The following is a 16764-nucleotide window of genomic DNA, read 5'->3' on the forward strand; positions in this document are numbered from 1 at the left end:
ACAGTTTAAACTTTAGTCGTCTTCAATACATCTAGATGCATAAATGAATTGTGTTGCTAATTATTATTATTATGTGTTTAAATGGAAAGCTGTACAGAAAAAAGTGGGGTGACAACTTCCTCTGACACTGCTGTTGCTATGGAAACCTGACCTGAAACCTATTGCACTTCTTGTGCAGCACTGAGCGTGTGCGAGATCTGCAAGCATGAAATCCAGGAAGTAATACAGTCTGGCTTCAGATGGCCACGGTCTAATGCTAGTTTATAACCTTTCAAAATGCTGTAATATCCTAACAAAACGGACCTTAGTTTGCAGACTAACTTTACTAGAATACATTAAGCTTGTGTATTATAGAGCTGCACGATTAATCGCGGAGAGAATCGCAATCTCCTCGCCCGCGATCTCCCCGCGGGATGACTTGCGGTTCTTCTGTGTTCACTGCTGGTTCCACGTAACCAGCATGGAACGCAAATGGCGCTGATATCGAAACCGACGTTGGCAGCCTGCGCCGCTGGATAGATGCCTGAGCTTCTCTCACAGTTCTGTACAACAGTAGTTTGTATCCATGCGCCACCCAGTGGTTGCTAGCGGTACTGCTTCTGATGTATAAAAAAAGAGACCAGTGATATGTCTATAATGTTAAAGACCATATGACTCCTATGAAAAAAGCAGAATCAAAGTTTGATTCTGCTTTTTTCATAGGAGTTATATGATCTTTAACATTATAGTCATATCACTGGTCTCTTTTTTTATATATTCATATTTTCTCATAAATCACAGGTTTATTTTTAAAAAATTTTTTTTTTGGGTGGAGGGGGTGTGGTTCTGGCATTACATTTTTGAGAATCGTGAGAGATTCGTGATCTTTTGTCATTTTGACCAGAATCGTGCAGCTCTAGTGTATTATAGGGGTATTTTTATTTAAAAAGTGTAATTTTGGCCGGAGCTCCTCTTTAATTCCTGCTAGATGCCTTCAGGCTCGACACTTTTGCAGGTATAGCTATGTAAAACATTACATAGACCATTACATGGTCTCATCCTGCTCTGCACATGCTCAGTTGCTCTCTATTTTTAGGCACAGACAGCTCAAAGATTTACTGCTGTTCAGGGGCTCTGGGTTTCAGGAAAATTGCAGTCCCAAGTAAGAAGAAACATGAGTAATGCTGGAGGCAATTTACAGCACACACTAATTTTGGTAGCATAATTATTAATGTTAAATGTATGTTCCTTGCTAAAGAAGACCAGTCAGAAAACTATTTATAGAAGCAGAGGTCGGCAGTGGCCTTTTTGTCAGCAAAGACATCCGTTAAGCACATTACACTTAAAGGTTTGTTAAAGAGGAACTGCGATCTTCTCACATAATTTTGTAGTAAAAACATAACTACTTTACATAATATTTTATATACACTGTGATTCTGTACTTGTCAAATATGCTGCAGAAATCTCCCTCCACTGAGTCTGGCTGCATCAATTTTAACTGTGGGCAGCTGAAGCTGCTGCCTGTTCACTTCCTGGATTTACACAGAGGCACACCTCCAGCTCTGCAGCTCTCATTGGCCCTCTTAGAACTTACCCCTCCCCCTTCCTAGCAAACTCCCGCAAGAGTGAGCGTGAGCTCTGTATGATGTCATTAGCTTAGGCTTTTTACCTTACAAGAAACATGAAGTGGGCTGTATAAGGTATTTACTATCAAAAGTTAAAACAACAAGGGCAGAAGATTTAATAGATGGAAAGATACAAAAATGACTGAAGTTCCACTTTAACTACTCATACATAAGGGACCAAAAGTAATCGGACAATTGAATCAAAAGCTGTTTTATGCCCAGGTGTGGACTACTTCATTATTTCTTTATCAATTAAAGGGGGTTGTAAAGTTTTTTTTTTTTTTTTTTTTTTCTAAATAGGTTCCTTTTAAGCTAGTGCATTGTTGGTTCACTTACCTTTTTCCTTCTAAATGTTTTTTTTCTTTGTCTGAATTTCTCACTTCCTGTTCCTCCTCAGTAAGCTTGCCCCCATCATCCGAGCCGTTCTGGCTGGGGGTTAGTCGGCATGCTCGCCCCCTCCGTTGGGGGACTACATCCCTGCAGGGAGACGCTGTGAACACAGTGTCTTCCTGAACCAACAATGCACTAGTGTAGCACATCCCTAAGGGAACTGCTTTTGTTTGTTCAGTCCGTTACTCTGCCTTTTCAACCCCAATGAACTGTCCCAGCCCCTCTGGCACACCTAGCAATGTGATTAATGGAATAACTCAACAGGCATACACAACACAGTTCTTGTAATTTACTTGAAGAAAAGTAAAATTCAGGTTAACATTAGTCAGCCAGGACCTGTGTAAGTACCCAGGACTTGGTTGAAACAGTTTAAAGAAAACAGTCAAGAACACTATGCAAACAACGAAAGCAATAGGTAACAATATGTACAGATTGAATAGACGCCCCAATAACTTTTGGTGTGTGTGGGATGCTGTGGCTAAAGGGGAACCCCAGGCCAGCCTACGATGCTTCTAGTACACACCCAGTGAAATGATCTCAATACCCGTGGTGTGTCCCCTTTAACCACTTAAGCCCCGGACCAAAATGCAGGTGAAGGACTAGGCCCCTTTTTGCGATTCGGCACTGCGTCGCTTTAACTGACGATTGCGCGGTCGTGCGATGTGGCTCCCAAACAAAATTGGCGTCCTTTTTCCCCCACAAATAGTGGGTATTTGATCACCTTTTTTTATTTTTTGCGCTATAAACAAAAATAGAGCGACAATTTTGAAAAAAATAAATCAATATTTTTTACTTTTTGCTATAATAAATATCCCCCAAAAATATATAAAAAAAAATCCTTTTTTCCTCAGTTTAGGCCGATACGGATTCTTCTACATATTTTTGGTAAAAAAATCGCAATAAGCGTTAATCGGTTGGTTTGCGCAAAATCTATAGCGTTTACAAAATAGGGGATAGTTTTATTGCATTTTTATAAAAAATTTTTTACTACTAATGGCGGCGATCAGCGTTTTTTTTTCTTTTCATGACTGCGACATTATGGCGGACACTTCGGACAATTTTGACACATTTTTGGGACCATTGTCATTTTCACAGCAAAAAATGCATTTAAAATGCATTGTTTATTGTGGAAATGACAGTTGCAGTTTGGGAGTTAACCACAGGGGGCGCTAAAGGAGTTATGTTTCACCTAGTGTGTGTTTAAAACTGTAGGGGGGTGTGGCTGTAGGAGTGATGTCATTGATTGTGTCTCCCTATAAAGGGAATGACGCGATCGATGCAGCCGCCACAGTGAAGCACGGGGAAGCCATGTTTACACGCGGCTCTCCCCGTTCTTCAGCTCCGGGGACCGATCGCGGAACCCCAGCGGCAATCGGGTCCGTGGGTCCCGGAGGTTCGGACCGGGTCGCGGGCGCACGCCGCGACCCACGGCTGGGTAGATGTACAGGACGTACCTGTACGTACATCTGCCCAGCCGTGCTATTCTGCTGACGTATATTTACAGGAGGCGGTCCTTAAGTGGTTAAGAGCAACTGTGGTAATGTCCTGTAGGCAAAGCTTTGCATTTTATTATCTTCACCGGCAATGTAAGAGCTCTGTGGACAATATTTGGATGTGGTCTTCTCTGAAAAGCATTAAAGGTTCCTGGGCAAAGCCCCCTCACCAAATCCTGTACATAGTCAGCAGTCCTTCCCTGAGCAATTTATTGATCTTAGATGCAGGTGTGTGGCAGTGGCATTCAGTCCTTGAGCTGTTGCAGGGTGTCCTTCTTTAGCATGGACAGTCTGTTCCTCTAGGCTGGAGTTGCAGGCTGTGTGCCCCTTGGTAGACCGCAATTCTACACACACATACAGTGCAGGAGATGCTCTCCTGATGGGGTGCAGGCAAAAAAAAGCTCTGGCCTAGTTCCTCTGGCTTTTTATCTCCTCCCCCACAGTCCTGCTGTCTGATTATTGGCTCAGGCTCTTCCAATAGGGAGTTTACAGACAACCTCCAATAGGGAGTTTACAAATGAGCAGTTCTGGGTGTCTGTGTGTGAAGAGAGAAAGGGGGGTGAAAAAGCCCACGCTGCTGCAGCAGACAGCTGTCACGTAATAGATCAGTCTGGAGAAGTACCTGCTACATTAGCTTAACCACTTAAGGACCCCTTCACGCCGATATACGTCGGCAGAATGGCACGGCTGGGCACATCAACGTATAGGTACGTTGCTCTTTAAGCCCAGCCTTGGGGTCACGGACGCATGCCCGCTGCTCAGTCCGAAGCTCCGTGACCGCGGGACTCGCGGACCCGTTTGCCGCTGGAGTCCCGCGATCGGTCCCCGGATCTGAAGAACGGGGAGAGCCGTGTGTAAACACGGCTTCCCTGTTCTTCACTGTGGCGGCAGCATCGATCGTGTCATCCCTTTTATAGGGGGACACAATCGATGACGTCACACCTACAGCCACACCCCCCTACAGTTGTAAACACACTTCAGGTCACACATAACCCCATCAGCGCCCCCTGTGGTTAACTCCCAAACTGCAACTGTCATTTTCACAATAAACAATGCATTTTTAAATGCATTTTCTGCTGTGAAAATGACAATGGTCCAAAAAATGTGTCAAAATTGGCCGAAGTGTCCTCCATAATGTTGCAGTCACAAAAAAAAATCGCTGATCGCCGCCATTAGTAGTAAAAAAAATTGTTTTTTTAATAAAAATGCAATAAAACTATCCTATAGTGCAGCCGTCACTAAATGGCGGCCCGCGGTCCGAGTCCGGCCCGGGTGTCGCTTCTGCCCGGACCGCCATGCCGCCAGTATAATTTTAAATGTCAGCGTTGGTTTGCTGGGGCCGCGGGTTTCCCCAGCAACCAGTGACGCTGAGAGCGGAGAAGACAGGCTTGCACTCACGATGGGACGTGACGTCACGTGCGTGCCCCGCCCCCTGCAGCTTGCGGGTCCACTCCTGGCTCTCTTTGTGAGATTTGGGCGTGACGTCCCGTGCGCGCCCTGCCCCCCTACTACTCGCGGTCCCGGGCTCGCTATATCGCACAGCTTTCGCCCATCTTGTATGCAAGGTATGTGACAAGTTAATTAGTTGTCACTAATGGGCATATTTATTATTGTGTACACTGCTGGGCATATTTCATTAATGGTCACGATGATGGGCACCTTTTTTTTATGTTAAGGGGCACTCTGATGGACGAATTTTATTTTAAGGGGCACTCTGATGGGTATATTTTTAATGTGCACACTGATGAGCATATTTTGTTAAGGGGCACACTGATGGACACATTTTGTTGTGCCCATCAGAGTGCCCCTTAACATAAAATATGCCCATTAGTGTACCCATTAAAAATATACCCATCAGCGTACCCCATAAAATAAAATGTGCCCATCAGAGTGCCCCTTAACATAAAAGGTGCACATCAGCGTGACCCTTATTTTATGTTAAGGGCCATGCTGATGGGAACATTTTTTGTTAAGGGGCACTCTGATGGGCATATTTTATTTTAAGAGCAACACTGATGGGCACATTTTGTATTAAGGAGCACTCTGATGGGCAGATTTTATGTTAATATGAAATGTGCCCATCAGGATGTCCCTTAACATAAAACTTGTCCATTAGAGTGTCCCTTAACATAAAATGTGCCCATCGGCGTGACCCTTATTTTATGTTAAGGGGCGCGCTGATGGGCAGATTTTATGTTAATATAAAATGTGCCCATCAGGAAGTCCCTTAACATAAAACTTGTCCATTAGAGTGTCCCTTAACATAAAATGTGCCCATCGGCGTGACCCTTATTTTATGTTAAGGGGCACGCTAATAGGCACATTTTATGTTAAGGGGGACTCTGATGGGGACATCTGATGTAAGGAAGCACTCTGATGGGAATGCCTGATGTAAATGAGCGCTGTGATGGGGACCCCTGATGTAAAGGGGTGCTTTGATGGGGACCCCTGATGTAAAGGGGCACTGTGATGGGGACCCCTGATGTAAAGGGGCACTGTGATGGGGACCCCTGATGTAAAGGGGCACTGTGATAGGGACACCTGATGTAAAGGGATGCTGTGATGGGGACACCTAATGTAAAGGGATTCTGTGATGGGGACACCTGATGTAAAGGGATGCTGTGATGGGGACCCCTGATGTAAAGGGATTCTGTGATGGGGACACCTGATGTAAAGGGATGCTGTGATGGGGACACCTAATGTAAAGGGATGCTGTGATGGGGACCCCTGATGTAAAGGGATTCTGTGATGGGGACACCTGATGTAAAGGGATTCTGTGATGGGGACACCTGATGTAAAGGGATGCTGTGATGCGGACCCCTGATGTAAAGGGATGCTGTGATGGGGACACCTGATGTAAAGGGATTCTGTGATGGGGACCCCTGATGTAAAGGGATGCTGTGATGGGGACCCCTGATGTAAAGGGATTCTGTGATGGGGACACCTGATGTAAAGGGATTCTGTGATGGGGACACCTGATGTAAAGGGATGCTGTGATGGGGACCCCTGATGTAAAGGGATGCTGTGATGGGGACACCTAATGTAAAGGGATGCTGTGATGGGGACCCCTGATGTAAAGGGGCACTGTGATAAGGACACCTGATGTAAAGGGGCGCTGTGATGGGGACCCCTGATGTAAAGGGGCACTGTGATAGGGACACCTGATGTAAAGGGGCGCTGTGATGGGGACACCTGATGTAAAGGGGCACTGTGATGGGGACACCTGATGTAAAGGGGCGCTGTGATGGGAACACCTGATGTAAAGAAGCACTGTGATGGGGACACCTGATGTAAAGGGATTCTGTGATGGGGACCCCTGATGTAAAGGGATGCTGTGATGGGGACCCCTGATGTAAAGGGATTCTGTGATGGGGACACCTGATGTAAAGGGATTCTGTGATGGGGACACCTGATGTAAAGGGATGCTGTGATGGGGACCCCTGATGTAAAGGGATGCTGTGATGGGGACACCTAATGTAAAGGGATGCTGTGATGGGGACCCCTGATGTAAAGGGGCACTGTGATAGGGACCCCTGATGTAAAGGGGCGCTGTGATGGGGACCCCTGATGTAAAGGGGCGCTGTGATGGGGACACCTGATGTAAAGGGGCGCTGTGATGGGGACACCTGATGTAAAGGGGCACTGTGATGGGGACACCTGATGTAAAGGGGCGCTGTGATGGGAACACCTGATGTAAAGAAGCACTGTGATGGGGAAAAATGGGGACTTGAGATTCGGACCTCGGCCCAAAGAAAATTTTAGTGACCGGACCTCCTTGAAATTTAATTCAAGACCCCTGCTATAGTGTGTGTGTGTGTGTGTGTGTGTGTGTGTGTGTGTGTGTGTGTGTGTGTGTGTATGTATGTATGTATATAATATATATATATATATATATATATATATATCTCTCTCCTATATATATTTTTGGGGGATATTTGTTATAGCAAAAAGTAAAAAATATTGATTTTTTTTTTCAAAATTGTCGCTCTATTTTTTTTTTTATAGCGCAAAAAATAAAAACCGCAGAGGTGATCAAATACCGCCAAAAGAAAGCTCTATTTGTGGGAAAAAAAGGATGCCAATTTTGTTTGGGAGCCACGTCGCACGACCATGCAATTGTCAGTTAAAGCGACGCAGTGCCGGATCGCAAAAAGGGGCAAGGTCCTTTAGCTGCATTTTGGTCCGGGTCTTCAGTGGTTAAAGGAACCTATTTAGAAAATAAAAAACAAACCTTTACAACCCCTTTAATCACTTCAGCCCCGGAAAGGTTTTACCCCCTCAATGACCAGAGCATTTTTTGCAATACGGCACTGCGTTGCTTTAACTGACAATTTCACGGTCGTGCGATGCTGTACCCAAATTAAATTGATGTCCCCTTTTCCCCCACAAACAGAGCTTTCTTTTGGTGGTATTTGATCACCTATGCGTTTTTTTTTATTTTTTTTTTGCGCTATAAACAAAAAGAGTGATAATTTTGAGAAAAAAAACATAGTAAAGTAAAAAAAAAATTAAAAACATATTTTTACTTTCTGCTATAATACATATCCAACTGTAGGGGGATGGGCTTACTGAAACATGATAGAGATAACTGCTCCCAATCACTGGGAGCAGTAGATTGCTGTCATGTTACTAGGAAGAATGGGGAAATGCCTTGTTTACATATGCAGTTCCCCATTCTGCCTCTCGTCGCCGTGATAGCAGGCCGCCGGCGGACATCAAGTCCGTGGGACCCGTGGGTACACGTGTGTTGGGCGTGTGCGCCTGCTATCCTGCTTTTACGGACTGAGGTACAGGTATTCTGCCAACGTATATCGGCGTGAGTCGGTCGGCAAGTGGTTAAGCAGGTAAAAGGTCTGGAGTTGTTTTATAAGTGTGGTATTTGCATTTGAAAGCTATTGCTGTGAACCTACAGCATGCGTTCAAAGAAGCTGTCCATGCAAGTGACAAGGAAACCCGGTCTTTGGGTTTGTCCATGGGTTCCAGACTTCCAGTAAAGAATTCTCAACAAAATATAAAAAATTAACATTTTATTTATGATTACCGTATTTATCGGCATATGCCGGCGTATAGCGCGCACCCCAACCTGAGAAGGGAAGTTTAGGGAAAAAACGTACTTTTTGGATGCTCAGCCTTGTCCGGCGTCCGTCTGCGGCCTTGCGTGGGGTCCGGCGTCCGTCTGCGGCCTTGCGCGGGGTCCGGCGTCCGTCTGCGGCCTTGCGCGGGGTCCGTCGCGTCCGTCTGCCGGTCCGTCCAGGCTTGTCTGTGTCCATTGCGTCTGTCTGCCGGGGGTTGCAGCGTTGAATTTGGCGCCTCGGTCGAGCTGTGCAGAGCCGGATTTCCGGTGTGTTCGGTTCCTCTCGGCTCCTCTCGTGTGGCTGCGGGCGGAGTTGAGCGTGGCCGAGCCTAGCCGAGTGCGCAGTACACTCGGCTCAGGCTCGGTCTTTGTCGGCGGCGCTCAGAGACAGCGAGGATCTGTCTCTGAGGAGGATCGACGTATATCGCGCACCCACGATTTTCCCCTGATTTTTAAGGGGGAAAAAAGTGCACGGTATACGCCGATTAAATACGGTATATTAATTTTGTTCAATTACATTTGAGCCCCCCTGTGTATAAACATGATTGCAGTTCCTAAAATGTGTACTTGATATTTTTGTTTAACCTCTTGAATTGAAGCTGAAAGTCTGCACTTCAAAGTCATTTGGATTGTTTCATTGAAAAAAAATTCTGGTGGCAAAAAATTGTGGCGTGTCCAACAGTGGCGGCTGGTGCTCAAAATATTTGGGGGGGCGCAAACAAATGAAAAAAAAAAAAAAGACAATTGCAGCCTCACTGTGCCCATCAAACGCAGCCACTGTGCCATGCCAAACTCAGCCACTGTGCCATGCCAAACGCAGCCACTGTGCCATCAATTGTCACCACTGTGCCATGCCAAACGCAGCCACTGTGCCATCAAATGCAGCCACTGTGCCATGCCATCAATTTTCCCCCACTGTGCCCACGTCAATTGTCCCCCACTGTGCCCACATCAATTGTCCCCCACTGTGCCCACATCAATTGTCCCCACATCAATTGTCCCCACTGTGCCCTGTAAAATGCTGCCACTCGCAATTGCCTAAAAGGGTATTTATGGAACAAGCATTATGTTTTAGCTGCTACCATGGGTTTGAGATTTGTGTCTCTCAAAATTTATGAGCAGATTGACCCGGGAGACATTTATTAAACTACATTACACTTCATGGCTATTCAACTATGGCCAGCAGGCTTAGAAGGGACAGTTGGGGGGATTTTGGTAAGCCAGTCCCCTTCATTATAAAAAGAGGGTCATAAAGCGCCTGCCAGTCAGATTCCCTGCCCGGGACTTACCTTTCTGGGGTTCGCCACCCTCCTTCCACAGTCCCTCGATGTCTTCTGCCGCCCTCGATGATGCTTCAGCCAATCAGGTTACTGTTAACCAGAATCGGTGAACCTGATTGGCTGAGACGGCCGTCAGTCTTATCCAAGGGACATAGCCCCTTACGTTCCGAGGATAAGACATGCGGGAGCTGAAGGGCTGTACTAGGAAAGCCTATCAGAGCCGTTGGCTCTGATGGGCACTTCCGCACAGCCAACCAGCTGTCCTTATTCAGATAACCGGTGCCCAATGTCCGGTTATCTGACTAGGCTGGCCACAATAACATACATGAGTGTATGTTATTTGTGCGGCGCTGCTGCAGAACAAATTTTTAAAAGCCTTAAAGGGCACGTTTTTTTTTTTTTTTAGGACTACAGTAGGGGGGGCGTCGCCCGGGCGCCCCCTATGGATGGGCTGCCACTGGTGTCCAAATATATATGGACCTAACTGTGTGTGTGTGTGTGTGTGTGTGTGTATATATAAATAAGCCTCCAGGTTATTCTAAAGACTCATACACACAATCTGATTTTTTGACAACAATTGTCCGACAGACGTGTTTTAGCGGACAATCCGTGTGTATGCTCCATCGGACAATTTTTTGGGGGTTTTTCATCGGACAAATTTTGCTCTCAAACTTTTCAGCAACAAATGTTCGATGGAGGATAATCCGATCGTGTGTACACAAGTCCATTGGACTAAAATCCAAAGTACAAACACGCATGCTCAGAACCAATGCTAAAGATCAGACAACAATAGCAGAAGTTGCCCAAAGGGTGGCGGTAAAGAGCTGAAAAACCACATGATTTGGTGACAAGTTCACGGCCGACACCCATTCAGACCAAAATCTACTGAAAAGCCCGATGGAAGTCCGATCGTGTGTATGAGGCTTTACTCTCATTAAAAAAATGTTTCTGACGTTTACAATACTAGTCCCTTTATTGTGATTATTATTATTATCAAACAAAAGGTTTTGTTCTCCTTGTGCAGCAGTCTGTGCAAGGTGAAAATGTATGACGCATCCAACAGCATAAGTAAGACTCTGATGTACTGGCAAACAGTGAGCTAGATACTAGGGTGCAGAGATTTTTCTACAAGATAAAAGCGGACGTTCCGCTTTAAGTCCTCCTCCCCTCTCCCTTCTCTACCACATTTGGCATATTATTTTTTGAGGGCAGGGGGAGAACTGATACCTAGTTTTGACAGGTACCCGCTCCCACTTGGATTGCCTAGGAAGTTTGGCCCCCTTCTCTTCACCCGCAGCTTTCTGGGACATGTCGCTAGGCTGCGGCACCATTCACAAAGTGCAGCCCAGCTCGTTCTTGTGCAGTAGTAGGCTGGGTATGAAGCCCACATTACAGATGCCTGCGCTGGCAACCCAAAGACTAGTGAGGACAGCCCTAGATCTCTGGACAGGCAAGTGTCCTTTTAATAAAAGTCAGCAGCTATAATATTTATAGCTGCTGACTTTCATTTTTTCTTCTAAAGTAAAGAAACCAAGGAGTGATTATTCCCAAAGACATGGTTATTTTTCACTGGCTTTTTGAAAGTACACAGTTTGAGTTACAGGAGATACCCTGTCCTGCATTATTCAATATTAAAACTTTGTAGCCCATGGAAATACATATGCAATTTGAGGAATGGAAAACTTTTTGTTTTCTGTGTTTTGGTTTTGTATTAAGTTTTTTTATGGCTGATACAATGGGGCATGGATTTTAAATGTAGTTTCCATTTTGTTTAGGAATGTTAGTTCAAGCATCTGCATATAATGTATTGTATATCATCCAGAGAACTATTTGCAGTCACCGCCACAGATGGGCAAATTGAGGCTCTAAGCGCCCCTATTATGGCTTGTGTATATTATGTCTGCTGATATTTCTTATGTGTGGATAGGTCCCTTGTTGGTGCAATGGAGAATTGCAAAGGTAGGCTTGAAGTGTCAGTCGTAATTTATGGCTCTGTGCCAACAGGGACCCTATATAGTAATATAATTAATATCCTACGGGATTTCTATAGCACCAACCGTTTGCGCAGTGGTTTACAATATCAAGGAAGAGCGTACAATCACAATACAGTTCAATACAGAAGGAATAGGTGGGCCCTACTCATAGGCCCCTTTCACACCAGGCAGATTCGTTGCAGCAGAGTCTGCCAGCTCAGCGGAGATCTCTCCGTGGATCTCTGCTGATTCGGCAGATGACAGATCCCTCTCTGTTTACTGAGCAGGGAGGGGCTTGTCCAGCGCCGCTGTCTCCTATGGACAGCATGTCCGTTTTTTCATCAGATCTCGCCCGATCCGACCCGCCATGGACGGATAGCGACATATCGCCATCCGTCTGATTTTAGCGGATCGGGTCGGATATCAGTGGACATGTCACTGCTAACATCCGATGCTCCATAGAGAAGAATGGAGTGGCCGTTCAGGTCCACCGAAAAAACTGATATGGTCCGGCAGTGTGAAAGGGGCAATAGAGCTTACCATCTAAGAGGATGGATGTAACGAAAGTCTGAGTTGAAAAACTTTCATACGTTGGAGCTTTTTGTTTCTAATGTTCTCTTTAACCACTTAAGACCCGGACCTTTAGGCAGCTAAAGGACCTGGCCAGTTTTTGCAATTCGGCACTGCGTCGCTTTAACTGACAATTGCGCGGTCGTGCGACGTGGCTCCCAAACAAAATTGGCGTCCTATTTTTCCCACAAATAAAGCTTTCTTTTGGTGGTATTTGATCACCTCTGCGGTTTTTATTTTTTGCACTATAAAAAAAAAATAGAGCGACAATTTTGAAAAAAAACCCCACAATATTTTTTACTTTTTGCTATAATAAATATCCCCCAAAAATATATACAACATTTTTTTTTTCCCTCAGTTTAGGCCGATATGTATTCTACCTATTTTTGGTAAAAAAAAATCGCAATAAGCGTTTATCGTTTGGTTTGCACAAAATTTATAGCGTTTACAAAGTAGGGGGTAGTTTTATTGCATTTTTATTTTTACACTTCGGACAATTTTGACACATTTTTGGGACCATTGTCATTTTCACAGCAAAAAATGCTATAAAAATGCATTGTTTACTGTGAAAATGACAATTGCAGTTTGAGAGTTAACCACAAGGGGGCGCTGAAGGGGTTAAGTGTGACCTCATTTGTGTTTTTAAACTGTAGGGGGGTGTGGCTGTAGGTGTGACGTCATTGATTGAGTTTCCCTATAAAAGGGAACACACGATCAATGACGGCGCCACAGTGAAGAACGGGGAAGCGGGTTCTGCGGTCACGGAGCTTCGGACCGGGTCGCGGGTGCGCGACCCACGGCTGGGAACTTAGAGAGGACGTACCTGTACGTGCTTGTGCCATTCTGCCGACGTATATGTGCAGGAGGCGGTCCTTAAGTGGTTAAATAGATTCACTAAAGCCCTGTACACATGATCGGACCTTTGTCCGACCGAACATGTTCTCTCTCTCTAAACTCCGATGGAATTCATCGGAATACCCGATGGAAAAACTCCGATGACCATTCACACGGTCGGAATTTCCGATGGAAAAAGTTAGTCTGACTTTTTCCATCAGAAATTCCGATCGTGTGTACGAGGCATAACACTACCAGTTTATTAGGCAGCTTGTGTACAACATTATGCATAGTTTGCTGACTGATGAGAAGATCCCTAGTTGTATTCCTCTGTAAACTTTGCTGCATTTGCATGTCTTGGTATCAGGGGTTTCCATATATATTTTGATGGAGCACACATTTTTTTTTTACTTATTCCGAGTGAGGAGAAAGGATGCTGACCGCTTAATTTCTTTGCATCTTTTTCATCAAGTTTGGACAGCTAGACATTGTTATGTAAGTGCTGCAATTAAACTCAATTTAACGCAACACAGTCAATGTATTAATCCAAATGTATACATCTTATCAATTGCCACTCTCACTAACGAAGAAATTGTATGTGTTTTTTTTTTTTTTTTTTTTAACCCATCTAGACCACAAAATAATACAGTCTGACCCAGCTAAAGTGTGTGTGTGTGTATATATGTATATGTGTATATATATATATATATATATGTATATATATATATATATATATATACACACATATACACACACACACACACACACGGAAAAGGGAGCTTTTTTTCCCTTGCTTTTCATTCCTGTGATGCATGGACAATAAGGGGAATCCAAGTTGATGATGACGGGAAGTTTTAGGGGCCATTCACACCAGCCGCTGCATTATAAGCACAGGGGGGTGGTGTGCGGTGCAGTCAATGCAGTGCCGATGCACTGTTTGTTTTTTACTTTTTTTTTTTTTTTAAAGCAAACTTTATTGAAATGTAACACCACCCACAGCCATTGTGTTGTGCTGGTGTGAATCGGCCACACTGGAGACCCAGCCATTCTGCCTTGTCTTGCGGTTAGGGTGCAGTTGGACTGAGCTAAAATAACCACCCAATACAGTCCCACTACACTGGATAGCGCTGCATGTCACCGCACTGCAGCATCATGCACCTGGCTCCTGTGCGGACGCACAAATGAAGTGTCATTTTATTCAAATGAAGGTTAAAAAATTAAACAAAGTGATGTGCTGAAATGCTTATCACCCTGCCCCCCTCACTGCAAGGCAAAACTGACAGCTGCCTGTACACAGAGCAAAAAAGAACACAGAGGTACTTAAAGCTGGGGTTCACCCTAAAAAAAAATTCTAACATTACATTCAGCTCACTACCGACCTTGACAGTATGCAGATCATTTTTAATTTTTTTTGGTGTACATACCTCGTATAGCTATTTCTTAGCCGGCTTCCGGGTAGTGAATCCCGTGGGAGTGGGCATTCCTATGCAGCAGTTAGTGATTGACGCGATGACAAAAACTCCCCCACCCGTCGCATAAGGAGCGTCACGAGTTGCCGAAAGTAGCCGAACGTCGGTGCGCAGGCTCCGTATAGAGCCGACTCGACGTTCGGCCTCTTTCGGCAACTTGTGACGCTCCTTATGCGACGGGGGGGGTAGTGTTTGTCATCGCGTCAATCACTAACTGCTGCATAGGAACGCCCACTCCCGCGGGATTCACTACCCGGAAGCCGGCTAAGAAAATAGCTATATGAGGTATGTACAGCAAAAAAAAAAAAAAGATCTGCATACTGTCAATGTCGGTAGTGAGCTGAATGTAATGTTAGAATTTTTTTTTAGGGTGAACCCCAGCTTTAAATGTTTTTGCTGTTGCCCAAATGCCTACAGGAGAGATTTACCCTGATTTTCTGTTCAACTAACCTCTTGTCACTAGAGTAGTAGGCGAAATATAAACACAGATAAAAACACTTCTAAAGCTTAAAGCGGACCTTCAGTCATTTTACTTTACATCTATTAAATCTTCTGCCCTTGTTTTAATTTTCGATAGTAAAAAAAAATAAAAAATTCTGCCAGTAAATACCTTATACAGCCCACTTTCTGTTTCTTGTCTGGTCATTTGCCTAGGCTTATGACATCATACACCTCTCTCTCTCTCTCTCTCTCTCTCTCTCTCTCTCTCTCTCTCTCTCTCTCTCTCTCGGGAGGATGTCATAAGAGGGCCAATGAGAGCTGCCTTTTGGGTCTGTGTAAATCCAGGAAGTGAACAGGCAGCAGCTTCGGGTGCCCACAGTGAAAATGGCTGCAGCCAGACTTTGTGGAGGGAGATTTATGCAGCATATTTGGCAAGTACAGAATCACAGTATATAAGGCTATTGGGCTTAAAGTGGTTGGTTGTAAAGGCTCAAGGTTGTTTACCCTAATGCATTCTATGCATTGAGGTGAAAAATCTTCTCTCTGCAGCTCCCCCTCCAACCCCCCCTTATACTAACCTGAGCTTGCTCTAGATCCAGCGATGTGCATGAGAGCAGTGGCTCTCTCAACTCTCTTCCTCCTCATTGGCAGTCGATCACAACCAGTGAGGAGGGAGTAGGGGGCAGGGCCACTCTCTGTGTGTGTGTGTGTGTGTGTGTATATTGAGCCAGCTTTAAAGTAATCGTGCACAAGTGCCCCTATAGCAAGTAGTTTGCCTTTGTGGGCACTTAGCGGGAGGGGAGTTGCCAGGAGCACCGGCGGAGGACCCCAGAAGAGGGAAGATTGGGACTGCTCTGTGCAAAGCCTTTACATTCACGTTAAACCTTTTTGGCTTGAGATTGTCTGTAATGTTGAATTGTGTACAAGTCATTTTACTTATTTGCACCTTTTTTAACACATGTTTAACTTTTCTTTGCAGTCCTATTTATTGGGGACCTGGATACTCTCAGCAGTTTTTGATCTCCTTCTCGTTGAAACGGTACAGGTTGTGAGTGGTGTAAATCTCAGCTCTTTACCATCAGGATTGTAAGTAATTATTTCTTTAAATACCAGTTTTCAGAAAAGAGAACGATTACGTGACAACCACATAGTGTGAAACTGATAGGAGGTCTCTGTTTACCACAATGCATTGCAAACTTGTGGGTTTTTTTTTTCTCTCAGCACAGGAACTCGACCTCAAGCAGCAACTCCCACTTGTGTATTCTGTAGATATTGCTTTAGTGTATATTCAGCTTTATCTAGCTTGGCACAAAACAGGTCAGCCATAGGGCTGATTTACTAGTGATTGGTGTCCGCATTGTACTGCCACAACCTATTATTTAGCCTCTTAATGGTAATGACTGCTATAAATTAAAGGATAACTAACTAGGGAATGGATTGGCAAAGTGTCATTTGCACTGTCGTTCTGATGCGCACACAGTTTCCATATTTTGGTGCCAGCACTTCTCTAATATGAGTGGGCAATATATACTGTAGGTGTAAAATGGGGCCAGGTTTGTGCCTTATTGTCCACTATTTTCTTAGTAGCCAGCTTTTGGCACCATTCACACGGGCATTCGCCACACTGCGTATCCCA

The 16764-nt window shown here is 44.8% G+C and overlaps 1 protein-coding gene across 2 annotated transcripts in view; it reads left to right on the top strand.

Moving 5' to 3' along the window:
• Nucleotides 1–16764, top strand: part of UBAC2 (UBA domain containing 2) — a 194962-nt gene that overhangs the window by 26673 nt on the left and 151525 nt on the right. For both annotated transcript variants that reach the window (XM_040336155.1, XM_040336156.1), the window contains exon 5: nt 16108–16214. In XM_040336155.1, the coding sequence (XP_040192089.1) occupies nt 16108–16214 (107 nt within the window). The remainder of the gene's footprint in view (nt 1–16107; nt 16215–16764) is intronic.

The sequence above is a fragment of the Rana temporaria genome, chromosome 2 (genome assembly GCF_905171775.1).
Source record: "Rana temporaria chromosome 2, aRanTem1.1, whole genome shotgun sequence".
In the NCBI taxonomy this organism is placed as follows: Eukaryota; Metazoa; Chordata; class Amphibia; order Anura; family Ranidae; genus Rana; species Rana temporaria.